Source organism: Pantherophis guttatus, chromosome 4 (genome assembly GCF_059756535.1).
Source record: "Pantherophis guttatus breed Tessera chromosome 4, ASM5975653v1, whole genome shotgun sequence".
NCBI lineage: Eukaryota > Metazoa > Chordata > Lepidosauria > Squamata > Colubridae > Pantherophis > Pantherophis guttatus.
Window position 1 is genome coordinate 109,111,485 of NC_142066.1, and position 17,025 is coordinate 109,128,509.

At 40.8% G+C, this 17,025-nt stretch overlaps 1 protein-coding gene and 1 long non-coding RNA gene across 12 annotated transcripts in view; one reads left to right on the top strand and one right to left on the bottom strand.

Annotated features, from left to right (window-relative positions):
- The window catches only part of SLC4A7 (solute carrier family 4 member 7), a 128,820-nt gene that overhangs the window by 106,925 nt on the left and 4,870 nt on the right, over positions 1–17,025 (top strand). For 10 of the 11 annotated variants that reach the window (XM_034403929.3, XM_034403933.3, XM_034403932.3 and 7 more), the window contains 2 exons: positions 14,397–14,497; positions 16,386–16,493. In XM_034403929.3, the coding sequence (XP_034259820.1) occupies positions 14,397–14,497; positions 16,386–16,493 (209 nt within the window). Of the gene's footprint in view, positions 1–14,396; positions 14,498–15,346; positions 15,381–16,385; positions 16,494–17,025 lie in introns of those variants that run through there. The other variant, XM_060685799.2, reaches the window with a different exon arrangement.
- LOC117656003 (uncharacterized) overlaps positions 1–17,025 on the bottom strand; it is a 46,845-nt gene that overhangs the window by 24,798 nt on the left and 5,022 nt on the right. The gene's annotated exons all lie outside the window — the stretch shown is intronic.

Consider the following 17,025-nt stretch of genomic DNA (forward strand, 5'->3'; position numbering starts at 1 on the left):
TAGGATATCTTTATAGCTACACATTTTCTCCATTCCCCATCTATTGGGATAGATCAGGGCCTCCATCATGGAGAGCCATTTTGGGACTTTTGTATAGTATCATTGTCTAATTGCAGTCCATGTTTGTATTAAGGTATCCCTAATTTTATGCCTATGAAAGTATGTTTTCTTTTTCTTCTCTTTGTCCCATAGGTATGCGTGCCACCCTCTCTGTAAGTCGTGACCTTCCAGAGTTAGAATCCTTTTATTTTCCAGAGTGGCCCACTCCCTTATCCATACTAACTTGGCTGCCCTGTAGTATTTTTCCAAATCAGGGAGTCCAAATCCTCCTAAATTCCTTTTCCCTTGTAAGATTTTAAATGAGATCCTTGGTCTCCCCCCCCCCGCCCATACAAATTTCCTAATGTTTTTGTTAAGTTCTGAAAAGAATTTCTTATCCAAATTTACAGGTATATTTGATACAAGTATAGTAGTTTTGGAAGGATGTTCATCTTAATCGAAGCTATTTTACCTAGGAGCGACAATTGTATTTTCTTCCATTTGTCCAGATCCTGTTTTATTTTCTTAGTTAAGGGGATATAATTATCTTCCTTTAGAGATGAGCACCTTGAAGTTATCCAGATTCCTAGATACTTTATTTTTTAACAACCTGTAAACCCAATTTTTCTTCTATCTCTTTCTTCTGTACCTCAGTTACATTCTTAGTTAATATTTTGGTTTTGGTTTTATTCAATTTGAATCCTGCTACTTCTCCGTATTTACCCAATTCCTCTAAAATTTTTTGTCCGGATTCTAATGGGTCTTCCAAAATCAAGGCCACATCATCCGCAAATGCTTGCGTTTTATATACCTCTTTTCTGATCGTTAACCCTTTAATTTCCTCATTGTTTCTGATTCTCCGTAGCAGAACTTCTAAGGCCAAAATAAATAGTAATGGTGGTAGGGGGCATCCTTGTCTTACCCCCTTCCTGATCTGGAATGTTTTGGTCCTATCTCCATTTAATGAAATGCTCGCCCTCTGGTTGTCGTAAATAGTTTTTATCATCTTTTCAAAATTTGTTCCAAATCCCATTATCTTAATTTGTTTAATCATAAAATTCCAATTTAAATTGTCAAATGCCTTCTGGGCATCTACAAAAACTAAGGCAATCTGCTTTCCTGGGTGTTCTTCGTAATATTCTAAGATATCTAACACAATTCTCAGATTATTCCTAATTTGCCTCCCCAGGAGGAATCCATTTTGATCCTTATGTATCCAAGTGTTCAATATTTTTTTAGTTCTTTCCGCCATTATACTCATGAATAATTTGTAGTCGGTGTTTAGGAGAGAGATTGGTCTCTAATTTTGAATTTGTTTTAGATCGGCACCTTCTTTCGGGAGTAGTGTGACATGCGCTTCCCTCCACAAGTCCGGAATTTTGGAGTCCATCAGTGCCTCATTATAAATTTCCACTAATTTTGGTTGTAATATTTCTTCTAAGTTTTTATATATTTCTCCTGGAAATCCGTCCAGGCCTGGCGATTTGTTGTTTTTGAGTTTAGAGAGCGCTGTTTTTAATTCTTCAACTGTTATCTTTCCATTGAGCATTTCCCTTTCTTCCTCTGTTATCCGTGGAAGCTCTTCACTTGCCAAATATTGCTCTATTTTTTCTTCTGGGATCTCCTCTTCTTTATATAAGGTTTCATAATATTCCCTAGCTATCTCTAATTTGTCCTCTTCTTTGTTTAACAAATTACCCTTAGAGTCTTCTAATATATGAATTGTCCCGTTTTCATTTTCCTTTTTTAATTTATAGGCCAGCCATCTACCCGACTTGTTGGCATTCTTAAAATAGTATTGTTTTGTTCTTTTTATTTTATGTGCCAGATCTTCTTGGTCTATGATATTCAGTTTCTGTCTCCACATCTGCCAACTTTCTTTTGTTATTTTATCTCCCAGGTTTTCTTGGAGTTTCCTTTCAGCTTCATCTAAGTGGTTTAGGTAATCTTCTAGGACCTTTCTTTTTTCCTTATTTTTATATGCACTATATGATATCACAACCCCTCACAGATAGGCCCTCATTGCATCCCATACTATTGCACGAAGGGTTTCTTTGTTTTCATTTTCTCTGAAGAAGAACTTTAATTCTTCTTTAAGTTTGTCTACACATTCTTTATCTCTCAACAATTTCACATTGAACCTCCATCGCTGTTGTTTCTTCCTCTGTGCACTCTGTCACTTTACTTCTAAGGGGTTATGATCTGCCCATGTGTTCAGGCTAATTTCTTTCGTTCCTATTTCTAATTCAAGATTCCTGCTGACCCATGCCATGTCGATTCTAGACCATGACTTTTGAGGATTAGAATAAAATGTATATTGTCTATTATTTGGATGTAGAGTCCGCCATATATCAATTAAATTTAATCATCCACTAAATCAAAAAATGCTCTCGGTAATTTTGCCCTTTTGTTTTTGTTAATTTTATTGCTTTTATAATCCTTATCCGGGTCTACTATTCCATTAAAATCACCTATTATACAAATTTCATTATAGTCCATTTTTCCTAATTGCTCATGAAGTTTTTTGAAGTATTCCCCCTATTTTTTGTTTGGAACATATAAGCCTACTAATAGTATTTTGGAGTTCCCTCTCTTAACCTCGATCATTAGGGTTCTTCCCTTTGTGTCCCGGGTTTTCTTGGAGTTTTGCTCAGCTTCAATTCCTTTTTTGACATAGATTACCACCCCCCTCTTTTTTTTCTCTGCTAATGAGGTAAACGTTTTTCCAAATTTTTTGTACTCTAAGCATTTGCCCTCTTCTTTTTTTGTCCTGTAGACAAATTATATCTGTGTTTTGTTTTGCTAATTTTGTAAGTATTAGTTTTCTCTTTTTATAATCGTTTAGTCCAGTGGTTCTCAACCTTCCTAATGCCGCGACCCTTTAATACAATTCCTCATGTTGTGGTGACCCCCAACCAGGGGTGGGTTCTAAATTTTTTTACTACTGGTTCTGTGGGCGTGGCTTATTTTGTGGGTGTGGCTTGGAGGTCATGTGACTGGGTGGGCGTGGCTAGCTGGTCATGTGACCGGGTGGCCATGGCTATGTGTATAGGGACTACTCAGAGGGCTGAAAAAAGTTATTTCTGACAGGTCCTCGCACTTTTGACTGGTCCTCACACTTATGACCATCCTCACATTTATGCCCGTGCAGCATTCTTAACAACCATGTCACTCATTTCATAACAGCTTCTTTTCACCATGGTGATAAGATAGGGCAAAAAATGTAAAATGTGAGGACAGTCGTAAATTCGAGAACTGGTCAAAAGTGCGAGGACCAGTAAAAAATAACTTTTTCAGCCCTCTGAGTAGTCCATATGCACAAAAGGACTACCCAGAGGGCTGAAAAAAGTGATTTCTGACAGGTCCTCGCACTTTTGACCGGTCTTCGCACTTATGACTGGTCATCATTTATGCCCATTGTAGCATTCTTAACAACCGTGTCACTCATTTCACAACTGCTTCTCTTCACCATGGTGACAAGATAGGGCAAAAACGTAAAATGTGAGGACAGTCGTAAGTTCAAGGACTGGTCAAAAGTGGAAGGACCAGTCAAAAATAACTTTTTCAGCCCTCTGAGTAGTCCATATGCATAAAAGTATACAGCAATAGAGAGGGATGAAGGAAGGGAAGGGAAATTAGAGTAGGAGTGAGGGTAAGAGAGGGAGGAAGAGAGGAGGAGAAGGAGAAAGGAAGAGGAAGTAGGGAGAAGGGGGGGGGAAGAGAAAGTAAGAAGGAAAGAAAAGAGAGAGGTGGTAGGTTTGAGGAGAAAGATTACTGTACAATAAAAAAGATGAAAGGGAAGAAAACCAACCCCGAACAAATATGAAGATATTAAGATAAAGAATGAATTGTTAAACTTTAAAGAAGAGAAGAGAACAAATATGAATAAATAGCAATAATTAGAAACACACATACAAACATACAATGTATTTTCTTTAAACAGAGTATTTGGCCGGTTGACTAAACAGTGTTTAGTTATTTCAATTAAATTTATAATTTTTATATTTCCTTTTTGCCATATTTATTCCTCATCTATTTTTTTAAAAAACCAATATTTATTTATTTATTTATTTATTTGTTTAAATTTCTATACCGCCCTTCTCCAATGTAGGACTCAGGGCGGTGAACAGCCAAAGTAAAAACAAGACATACATACAAAACATACAAAATCTAAAAACTGTTTAAAATAATTAAATAATTTTGGCCGTAATTAAAACATTCCAATTTAAAATCCGTTTAAAATTTGACTCAAGCCAGCCCAGCTAGTTGAAATAAATGGGTTTTTAGGGCCCGACGAAAAATCCGGAGGTCTGTTATTGTACGTAGCTCTGGGGGGAGGTTGTTCCAGAGGGCGGGCGCCACCACAGAGAAGGCTCTCCCCCTGGGGGTCGCCAGCCGACATTGTCTGGCGGACGGCACCCTGAGGAGGCCCACTCTGTGGGAGCGTACTGGCCAGTGGGAGGCTATTGGTGGCAGAAGGCGGTCTCGTAAGTACCCCGGCCCTAAGCCATGGAGCGCTTTAAAGGTGGTCACCAACACCTTGAAGCGCACCCGGAAGACCACCGGGAGCCAGTGCAGCTCGCGCAGGAGAGGTGTCACGTGGGAGCGCCTCGTCGCCCCCAAAATCCCCCGCGCGGCCGCGTTCTGGACCAGCTGGAGCCTCCGGGTGCACCCCAGGGGGAGCCCCATGTAGAGAGCGTTGCAGTAGTCCAGGCGGGAAATGACGAGTGCCTGAGTGACTGTGCGTAGGGAGTCCCGATCTAGAAAGGGGCGCAACTGGCGTATCAGGCGGACCTGATAAAAAGCCCCCCTGGCCACGGCCGCCAAATGATCTTCTAACGACAGCCGTGCGTCCAGGAGGACGCCCAAGTTACGAGCCCTCTCCGTGGGGGCGAGTGATTCGCCCCCAATAGCCAGCGATGGCGTCAGCTGGCTATATCGGGACGCCGGAAGCCACAGCCACTCGGTCTTGGAGGGGTTGAGTTGGAGCCTGTTTCTCCCCATCCAGGCCCGCACGGCCTCCAGGCACTGGGACATCACTTTAAGGGCATCATTGGGGTGGCCTGGGGTGGAGATGTACAGCTGGGTGTCATCAGCGTACTGATGGAACTCCACCCCGAAGCCACGGATGATCTCACCCAGCGGCTTTACATAAATGTTGAACAGAAGGGGCGAGAGGACCGACCCTTGTGGCATCCCACAAGCAAGGTGCCTCGGGGTCGACCGCTGCCCCCCTGTCAACACAGATTGCGACCGGTCAGAGAGGTAGGAGGAGAACCACCGCAAAACGGTGCCTCCCACCCCCAACCCCGCCAACCGGTGCAACATGATACCATGGTCGATGGTATCAAAAGCCGCTGAGAGGTCTAACAGGACCAGGATAGAGGAGCAACCCCTATCCCGGGCCCTCCAGAGATCATCCACCAATGCGACCAATGCCGTTTCCGTGCTGTGCCCAGGCCGGAAGCCGGACTGGAGCGGGTCTAGATAGACAGCTTCATCCAGGTACCGGGGGAGCTGTTGCGCCACCACACTCTCAACAACCTTCGCAATAAAGCGAAGGTTGGAGACTGGATGATAGTTAGCCAAAACAGCCGGATCCAGAGAAGGCTTCTTGAGGAGGGGCCTCACCACCGCTTCTTTCAAAGAGGCCGGCAGGACCCCCTCACTCAAAGAAGCGTTAACAATCTTCTGGAGCCAGCCTCGTGTTACCTCCCGGGAAGCCAGTACCAACCAGGAGGGACACGGGTCCAATAAACATGTGGTCGCGTTCAGCCGTCCCAGGACCCTGTCCATGTCCTCGGGAGCCACAGGATCGAACTCCCCCCAGATAACACTCTCAAGACCTGCCTCAGTCATCCCGTCTGGACATACCCAGTCAGAGGCCAGCCCTTCCCGAATCTGAGCGATTTTGTCATACAGATACTGCACAAAATCCTCAGCTCGACCCTGCAAGGGGTCATCCCGCACTTCCAGATGGAGGAGGGAGCGGGTCACCCTAAACAGGGCGGCTGGGCAATTATCTGATGACGCGATAAGAGCGGCAAAATAGCTAGTTTTCGCCGCTTTTATCGCCACTAGGTAGGTCTTAATATGAGACCTCAGCAGTGTTCGGTCAGGTTCGGAGCGGCTGGTCCTCCAACTACTCTCCAGGCGTCTTTTCCGGTGCTTCATCTCCCTAAGCTCCTTGGAAAACCAAGGAGCTAGGTGAGTTCGGTGCCGGGTCAGAGGCCGCAAAGGCACGACTCGGTCCAAGGCCCCGGCAGCCGCACTATCCCAGGCGGCCACCAGGTCTTCAGCCGAGTCATGAGCCAGAATCTCCGGAAATGGCCCAAGCTCCATCTGGAACCTATCAGGGTCCATCAGGCGCCTGGGGCGGAACCACCTGGTCGGTCCCGCCTCCCTGCGGCAGGGTGCAGCGGTTAGAAAGTCCAGTCGAAGGAGCGAGTGGTCAGACCATGACAAGGGTTCGATGGCTATATCCCCTATATCAAGGCCACTCAACCACTGACCAGAGACAAAAACTAAGTCCAGAGTGTGTCCTCCTGTGTGAGTGGGGTCATGAATTAACTGAGTAAGGTCCATGGCCGTCATGGAAGCCATGAACTCTCGAGCCACCTCAGACGTTTCACCGATAGATGGCAGGTTGAAATCCCCCATGATGGCAAGTCTGGGGGTGCCCACCGCCACCTCGGCTATAACGTTAAGGAGCTCGGGCAGGGCCGTTGCCACGTGGCAGGGAGCCAGGTACGTGACCAACAGGCCCATCTGTACTCCACGACCCCACTTCACAAAGAGGGACTCACATCCGGCTATCTGTGGAACAGTGGTCTCCCTTGGATCCAGACCTTCCTTTATAATAACCGCCACCCCCCCGCCCCTGCCCTGAGCCCTCGGCTGATGAAATGCACGGAAGCCTGGTGGGCATATATCCACGAGGGGGACTCCCCCCTCCTGGCCCAACCAGGTCTCCGTAATGCCCGCCAGGTCCGCCTCCCCCTCCTGAATAAGATCGTGAATGAGGGGGGCTTTATTAACAACGGACCTGGCGTTGCACAACATCAGCCGGAGGCTCTGGCCCTGAGAATCTGAACAACCTGGGGAACAAGAAAAGCATTGGGGACCGGAATGCGCAATCACTCTAAGATAGCGAGTGCGCATTCCCCGCACATGATATGGTCCCCAGCTTCCGCCATATCTGCCCCTCCCACTCACTGTGCTGATGGAACAGCCCTCTTCAAATCGAACTCCAACCCCCTCCCCGACCTCCGGTTCTACGTCCCTAATGTCGCAGCCCTTCGCTAAGGCTGGTCTTGAACCCGGTGGATTTCCCCCAGAACCCACCCTAATCCCCCCCGAACCCCTTAAAATTTTTGTTAAAAACTCACTAAAAAACCCACTTAAAAAACCCCTCAAACTCTTCTTAGCCGCATGCCATCTCTCGGGGCTCCAACGCCCGTCATATTACCCTTCATCCTCATCTCTAATCTTAATCAAATTCAATTTTTCCCTTCTATTCTATATTATACCCCTTCGCATTGTCATCTATTTTTATATCCATCCTCACATTGGTTAATTATGTAATTATGTAATACAGTTGTTTAATACAAATTCAACATTTTAATATAAATCAATTAATTATATAACTATCTTTTTTGTATATTAATCAATATGAACATGAATATTCCAATTATTTCCATGCAATCCAATTTCTTACAAATCAATTAATTATATTTACCAATAATAATAAACCAAATAATTTCCCCCATATATTCCTCCAAACCACAACTTAATCATTTCTGCTTTCAACACAATATACAATAGTATCTCAATTATTACAATTCCCTAGTTAAATAGAGCTTTTTTTTCTTTTGTGTTTTAAAATCTTGAACCTCCTTTTTTGCCCTAAATTTCCCATTGTTTGCAGTTTTGCACCTACCTTTTTTTGGTGAGGAAAAAGAAATCTCTCTCTGCCTCATTTTGTCACATTGCAGCAAAGACCCTGCTTTACTTTCAGTTTCGTTTTTTCAGCATAGTTAGGGGAAAAAAAATCTGCTCCAGATTTTTTTGCAGCTAGCAACAGAGCCCTCCGCAAAACAGCTGAGAGCAAATCAGCTGAGAGTCGAGGCTGATCTAATCAACTTGTGCTAATTAATCTATCCTGAAGCTGAAAGGGGCTGTTTTTTCTATTTTTGCAGGCACTCGTCTACTCATTTGTTTTCTTTTAACACTGATCAGCTGTAGGGCGACCCTTTGAAGCCCCGCGGCAAGAATTTAAACAGTTTTTTCCCTCTAGCCATCAGCTGGGACTCAGCAATAGATTGGGAGTGGGCGGGGTAAGCGAACGGCCGGCGATCCAACAGAGCAGAGAGTGAGGGTGAGTGAAGGCGGGGGGGCGAGAGGGTTTTGGCGACCCCTGTGAAATGGCTGTTTGACCCCCAATGGGGTCGCGACCCTCAGGTTGAGAACCGCTGGTTTAGTCCATTCACATTTACTGATATTAGTTTCCAATCGTTCATTCCTGCTTTCCTTGTCCGGTTTTAGTTTTTGTTCGCTCGTATGGCTCTTAGTGGTCTTGTTTTTTTCCCTTTGGCCTCTTTGTCTTCCTTTTCTTCTGTCCCCTTCTCCTCCGAGGGTCCTTCCTTAGTTTTCTGTTGGTGTGTGGTTTCCTCTTCTAATGCCGTTGCTTCTAATTTTTCTCTACTACTTCGTTCTTCCTCCGATCCTCTTAGCTGGTCGAGGAAGTATTGTGCTGGACTCAGGCTATCTATTTTTATTTTTTTCCCCTGCCAGGTGATTAGCATCCCTTCTGGCAGCAGCCATCTGAATAATATATTCCTTTTATTTAGCTGTACAGCCAAGAATCTGTAGTCCTTTCTCACTTCCCTCATTCTTCTTGGAACCTGTTTTAGGACTATCACTTCTTTTCCTCTGTATGTAATTGGTTCTTCTCTTGCCATATTGTACAGGATGTCTTTCACTTTTTTTCTCGCAAATCTAACATGTACTTTCCTAGGAAGCCTGTTCCTCCTTGCATAATTTGTCTGTACTCTATAGACATCATCCAATTCTTTAATTATCTCTTGCTTTGGCGATTAGTTCAGTCATCATCTGTCCCAAGTCCTCCTCTTTGTCTTTGTCTTCTACAATATTTTGGAAACGTAGGTAGAAGGACGCCCTATCCATTTCCAGCTGAATTATTGAATCCTCTAACTCCCTATTTTGCATCATGAACTTCTGGTCCACAGTATCTAATTTCTTCTCGTTTTGCTCTATTCTAGATTCCGCCTTCAGTATCCTTTGTTCATTGTTGTGTATTGAGACTTGGATCTCATTGATCTTCTGATCCAGTACTTGAATGTCTGTTTTTAATTCAGCATGATTATTGGACATTTTTTCTTGCATAATCATCATGGTTTTTTTAATTAAAGTCAAGGTTGATTGCAAAGTTTGCATGGTCGGTGTTGCTGTGGATTTTTCCATTTTGGACAACCCTTCCATTGATTTCTGGACCTGCTGGAGAGGTCATGGTTATAGTGGGATTGGAGGATGTCTTCTTCCCTGTTTTCGGAATCGTTGATGACAGGCTTGTCATTTCTTTCAGGACTGTTTTTTGTTCTCTAATTATTTTCTCAATGTTTCTCCAAATTATCATTCACTAATTGTCTCCTCTTCTTGTCTGTTATTATCTATTGTCTAGTGTTACTTTGAATATGTTTGCAGGTAATTAATTCAAATTAATTCAAATTCTCCTAAGGTACAGTATTTATCTAGCCTTTCCCAATAACATAAATAACATAAAGTGGTACACTACTACCAGAATAAATCACAATTTCTTATTCTCTATGCCCAACTTATTTCTTAAAACTAGTTTCAAACTATAATTATTATATAAATATTATATAAATATATATATGTACGTTAATATAGGTAGATACTATAAATAAGAATAAATACGATTATATATAAGTATAGGAAACTGTATAAATATGTATGCTATATATGAAAAGAGACCAAAAATTAATTAATTTAGAAGTTGACAATTATAAGTATATAAGATATCAAAATATTAGACAATATAATTATCAAAAGGTATCAAAAAGTATCAAAATTACTATTAGGATCAGAAGGTCTTCTCCTGATTTTTTTTTTCCTTTATCCCCTTTTAAACTATGTAAAGTTCTTTATTGCTCAGCCTCCAATATTTTTTAAATCTCCCTTTTTTCTGGGTCCGCTGATCAAAATCGGTACACTCTGGTATTTTCCACTGCTAGATTGTCCGTGAGTCAGCCTCTTCAGTTACCGCCTGTCAAGTCTTTGTAATGGCTGCACTTCCTGTCCTTTGGTACACACCAGTCTCTGTCTGATTTCACTCCGATAGTTCTATGGCTATAAACAGCAAAAAAGAGATTTTTCTGAGTTCTGGATCCTTATTTCTTATTACTTGCTATGCCAACCAGTCTTCTTTTGCGCAAGTAATTCGATTGATCTTTTATTCTCCCTGCTGTCTTGTCAGGCTCTATAGCCTTTCAGTCTGTCCTCTAATTCCAATCGCTGCTCCTTACCACTCTGAGCCCTTCACTCCTGACTCCGCCGGCCCCTTCTTCCGATGTCCACTTCACATAAGTGGGGAAAGGTATACTGATCCAATTTCGACACTGCAACCTCCGATCTTCCTCACCTCCCGTCTCGTTGCTGGCTACCGCAACCTCAGGTCCGCCATTGAAAGGCCAACTCACACGTATTGGTTTGACAGAGCCGCCCGGTCTTGCGATAAGCATTTGCAATTCGCTTTATCACTCCCCTGGTTCTCTCTAATATCCGTGAGGCTCTCCAGCCTTTGCACCCAAAAAGGGTCCCCAAAACACGGTGACTAGCAGCGCTGGGAGTAGCGGTCACTCTCCCAGCACCATGTCACCACAGATCACCAAACGGAAGTCTTAAGTATTTTTATGTTTTAAAAGAAAGAGAGGAAAAGGAAAAAGCAAATCAAAACAACAATAAAAAGAAAATAATCTATCCATCGTCTCTTGTCTGTTTCAATACTTTAATAGCTATGCTTTTTTTTTTTTTGGCTTTCCTCCCAAATTCCTCTCTTAAATCTTTGTTTCTGTCTGTGTCTGCTTCTTGGATGTTCAATCTAGGTATTCCTCCTATCTCTACCCTCTTCCACTGCCTAATTTCTAAAATTTCTTCCCAGGTGCCTGTCTTCCTTTCAAACATATCTTCCAATTCTCTTAATATACTTTTCTCCTGGTTTAATTCATCAATCACTATTATTTCCATTGTTATTTCCTCTTTGTCTTCTTCCTTCTTAATTTCTTCTGTTGACTCCTCCCTTTCCTGGGCATCTTGGTCTTTACTTATCATGCCTTGTATGGTATTTTCCATTTTTTCCATAATCTCCTTAAATCCTTTCCATTCATTTCTTCCTTATTAAGTATCTTGTTTTGTTTTAAAAAATTCAATTTTTATCCAGCAGCCCAAGAACTATATTCAGTTTTTAAATTACCCTTCAAGGAGTGCACTAGTCCCAGTTCTTTATGTCCCGTAGGTTGACAGTCAGTTCCATTTAAAATAGTCCCAGAGGTTTACTGATTCAATCTACAAGTATGACATTCAAGTGTTTCTTTAATTGAATAACTTCCTAATTTTCATTTTTGAGTCTCAATAGTCATGGGATAGCTAAAAATAATCCAATGGGCATTTTCACTGTCCTTCATATAGGTATTTCCAAATTTGTAATTTTTCCTTTCATCAGCAGGTGGCACTCTCCACTTAAAATTTCAATTTACTAGTCCATCATCATTTTGGTTATAAAACAGTTATAAAAGCAGAATAAGTTTTATAAGTAAATAATTCCAGCATTTAAAATGCCTTCCCAGTTCCACATCTTCTTGTTCTGTCCCCGTATCACGCACACACCCAACCAGCCAGCTGAGAGTTAAATAAACTCTTCAAATACACAACGTCAGTGATAAGGAACTTGGCAGCAACTCCGTGGCTGCCTGCCAAGAGCTTTTACTCCGATAACACAGACAAAAATACACACAATTTGAATAGTCCAGTTGTAATTAAATCCACGGCAAATAGGTGTTGGGTCCGAAGGTGCAAGTGCCTCGCCAGAGATTATCTTTGTCCATCACAGAGTCCGGATGGCCACCACACTCCCTTTTATAGCCTGTGCGGTGTGGTCCAGTGACTCAGCTTAATCTCTGGCACGCCTCCTTTTCTGCTGCTCACGCTTGTCTCTCCGACGTTGGCGTGGGTCCAACCACAATGTTTCTTCATCACTATCCGATGGCTCGGAAACACCTGGCTCCTGGCCAATCTCTTCTCCTTCGGGAAACACCTGAGGCATTGCCAGAGAGGAGGGTCCTGGAGAAGGAGGCCTGGCCGTCTCCTTTCCTTCATGTTCGGAGCCTTCTTCCTCCGATAAGAGCCACAACACTTCTGAATTTAGGAGTCCAAATTTCTATTTATTTCTAAATCTATTATTTAACTATCCTGCACCTTCATTTCCAGTCAGGTATTTTCTCAGAATACCCCAAAACGCTGCTTTAACACATAGTTCTGAGCAAATAGTTCTATATTGTTTCTTGGGGTTAAATTTAAAATAAAAGAAAAATCCTCTCCCCCAGTTCCAGTCACTGTTCACTGTTCGCTCCAGCACCAGCCTTTGTTGTTCTTCAGTTGTCCCAGCTTTGTAGCAGCCATCTTTGGTTGCTTCTTCTTCTTGCCGTAGCTGAAAAGGAATAAGAACCCCGCACCAGACAGGAGGGCTGCGACTCTCCTCAACCTCATAGGATACCCCTCTTTGCTTCGCTGTCCCTACAGGGCGGCTGTAGCTCCCTTCAGAGTCCACAAGCAGGAAGAACTTGGTACAGGATGGTGGAGACGTGCTCCGCGTGCCCGATTCTGCTGTGACATCAACCAAAAGTTCTTTTAAAGCATAGCAATTAAAGTATTGAAGCGGGCAAAAGATGATGGATGGATGATTTCTCTTTTTTGTCATTGTTCTGAATTGCTTTTCCTTTTCTCTCTCTCTCTCTCTTTTCCTTTTTCCCCCCCCTTTAGGTAGGTGATATAATTAGAAGTTAGACAGGAAAGAAAGAAAAAGTCTCTTAATAAAGGGTGACATGACTAAAAGCTAGAATAAGTGATAGAAATAAGAGAAGGGAGAATATTAGTATATAGATCTTTATATTGTAAAATAAAAGTAATAAGAGAAAATGTGGAAGAATTGAACAATGATAGACTATAACTTAATGTAAGTATGTATTATTATTAGAAATCCATAAACTGATTGAATGTAATGATTATGACTAACTCATTTAGTTTTATTTGTATTAGAATGTATGACACCCAGGTGCCACACTGTTCACGCATTGATTTGATATCTTTATAAAAAAGGAAAAAACTTGGGGGGAAAAAGTATTTTTAGATTGGTTAATTGCTTTCAGGATAATCTTACAATAAACAAGCCATAGTAAATTACTTCAAAAAATACATGTTGTATTCAGGATATAAACAAATGTAAACCAATAGCTAATGTAGATATATTTGGAATGAAATGTACTAAAATTTCTCAATGACTAATATTGTAAACTAGAAATTTTTAAATAATATGTAGTGCATCTTTTTGTGTGTAAGATCACTGTTATGTTTATTGGCATAAATTTTAATGTGTTGTATAATTAACACAAGGGTCAAAAGAAAATTCAATATATTTGAAATAATACAATACATAGACAATGTGTATTATAGTATCTTCCATTACAAGGGGTTTACATTTAGAAATACTTCATCATATAACACAGGAGACTGTTTTGTTCTGGAGTAATTGTACTAGAACTATTTGAAAATGGCCTGACCTCAAAATGGGCCCATTCCATATGATCAGGACATTTCAGAATAGAGCCATTTCAAGGTCAGACCATTTCCTAATTAGTTAAGTAGTTTAATCTGTACTCAGAATGACCCATTTCTGAGTTAAAATGGTCCATAATGAAAAATCTTCACATCTCTGGTTTTTGGCGAATATTCAAATATTCAAAAAAAAAATTTTTTTTTTTTGGTGGCTATTATAGACCTGAATTTGAATGCCATAATACAATGGCTTGTTAGTTTGCATAGGATGGAGTTTTCATAAGAGGAGAATAGAGTATAATTTTCTGACCTAAATTCTTCACAACCCTTCATTCTTTATTCCCCAAATGTTGGGTGAAATCTGTTACTGTGCAGTTTCCAAAATGCCAGCTTTTAGGTCTATGTTGACAAAATACAAAATTCATTTTTGCATTTCTCCTATAATTCAAAATTTGTTAAACCTGTATTGGATTATATATAACTTTCAGGAAGCTGAACGAATGTTTCAGGCAGTGGAAAGTGAAACTGTACACCTTCCATATGAAAGAAGTGAAGTATTACAGATTCCCGTGAAAGCTCTAAAATACAGGTGTAGTATTTACCTATTATTTTAAATTTTATTATATATAATAGTTTATTCAATTTAATTCTGAAGGATGCTTGTATAATCTAGAATTAATCATAGTATGAAAGAGGACCAAAGAAGACTATAAAGTAGCTGCATGTATCATCATAGTGCATTACATATTACTTATTTACATGACTCTTTTGAACAGATCAGATGACTCCATATCAGTCAATTGGTATCTGTATGAAGAACTTTTCTGAACTTTCTTTAGTCCTGTCTTATCTGTTCTTCATACAGATACCAATTGACTGTATGGAGTTAATGTGGAAGACACTGAAGATATTAAACTGATATTTTTATCATTTTGTGAAAGCCTGAACAGTATTTTCATATGTATAAATAGCATTGGTTGTATGCTATAACAGGGGTCCCCAAACCCCAGGCTGGAGGGTTGTTTGGAACTGGGCCGCAGAAGCGGTGGGTGAGCACGCACTTGTATTCCCATTTGCACAAGCAATGAGCAAATGTGCGTGTTGCACTCCATTTGCATGAGCAGCAGGCAAGTGCATGCACATGCACTCCATTTGCATGAGTGCGGGCACTTGTTCCCACCACTTATGGAAATGGAGCTGTGTATGTACGCTTGCCCACCACTCACACAGAACCATCCCTTCCCACACCTGCTGGTCTGCACAGCTGAAAAGGTTAGGGAATGCTGTGCTATCAAATTAGAAATGTTGTTATTCCCCAAATAAACATCTGTTTACCATTTTTAAAATTAATATGCCGTATATTATTTGCTACTGCTTGGATTCAATATTGTTTTAGCATTTTTAGATTGAAATAAATTTGATTTTTTTTTTTTTGAAGTATGACTATCCCTTCATGAAAAATTAATACCAAGTGAGTAACTGCGATTAGTCTGGAGGCTATAATGCTTATTGTTGCTTCGACTTTCTGCTGAAACAGTTATAACTATGGATTATTTTCCTTGTTAGTAAAAATATGTATCGTGAACTGCTTATTGTCAGTTTTCTATCCTTTCTTAACAGAAGCTGTTAAAATGGTATTGTGCATTAACTGCACATAATTTCACTTGATTTTTTCTGGAATACTAAAGCTCATAAAGTTCTTTAATCAATTCAGGAACAATACCTGTCCAGTTATATTATCAGTTGAAAATAAGATGAGATGAAATAACACACTTAAGAAACTTACTTTATGAAGTATCCTCTGCTAATATCATTGATCACATAGTTGTTAGTTTTATAACAACTTTTTTCTTAATTTTTCTAAAGCAGTAATTCCAATTCCATTCAATGTAGTATTATATTGTGAATATATCTACAAAATGGACACCTTGGAGTTGTGCCTGTTCACAGAAAGGCTGCCATCATTAGCATGGCAGGTCACAAAACACTGATTTATCAGAGGGCACATTAGTAAAAATGCTTCCCTTTCTTAATGTCCAGTTTACCTTTCTCTTCTTTGCTTTGAAGCTGAGTAAAAATATACTCATTTAATTTATTATTGCATGGAGCCTGATGCCCACAGGGGAAGATGATTGCTGGTATATAGGTGTCCATGAGTCTATGGTAATTCCAGAAAAAGATACATGGTAGAGAAAATAGGTAACAGTCATTCTTTCAAAAAACTTTTCCTATTTTCTATTATAATGTGGTTCAGACCTTTAGAAGTTACCTATTTTCATAGACTAATTTAGAACTAACATTGAACTGGAATGTGAATTATTTTTAACATTGAGATTCTTAGTGTTAAAGTGAAATAATGTAATATTTTCTAGTACCCGTGCAAAAAACATAACCAAGGCTTAAAATGGTAGAGTATGACACCTCATTAATGGTATAGCAAGGCATGTAGAACTAATCAGTGTGTGTTTATTACCCAGCATTGATCCCTCTATCGTAAACATATCAGATGAAATGGCCAAAACTGCACAGTGGAAGGCTCTTTCCATGAACACAGAGAATGCCAAAGTAACAAGACCTAACTTGAGGTAGATTAATCATGCTTTATGATTTTGCTTTTGCTTTATATGTTTAGAATGGAAACGGAGCTGGTTGTTCATTTATATACCAAACTAATGTTGGTGAACCTTTTGGACTTGGTGTGTCAAATATTCAGAAAATGTTTAACCTTACTTTTCTGGCATGTCACACACATCTCTCCCCCCCAAAAGAGAAACAATTATGTATCTCTCCTCCCCCATATAGGCCAACCTAAGCAGTGGTGCCAAGGATGGACCTGAAGTAGAGTCCCAAACCTCGATTTCAGCCCTAATGCCCTACTGCCACTCAAAAAAGCCTCCTCTTGATGTTCCCCAAGCACACCTGATTCTTGCTCATTCCCCAAAAGTAGTGTAAGAATGAGGCATGCTTTTAACAATAGTTGTTGTCAGGTGTTGGTGAATGCTGGTATGTCATCCAAAACATCATAGTGTTTCACCTTTGACATGCATGACATGAGTTCGTAATCACTGCCCTAAACATATATCAAAGAGCTTATGTTAAGCAGCTATTTAGAATGAC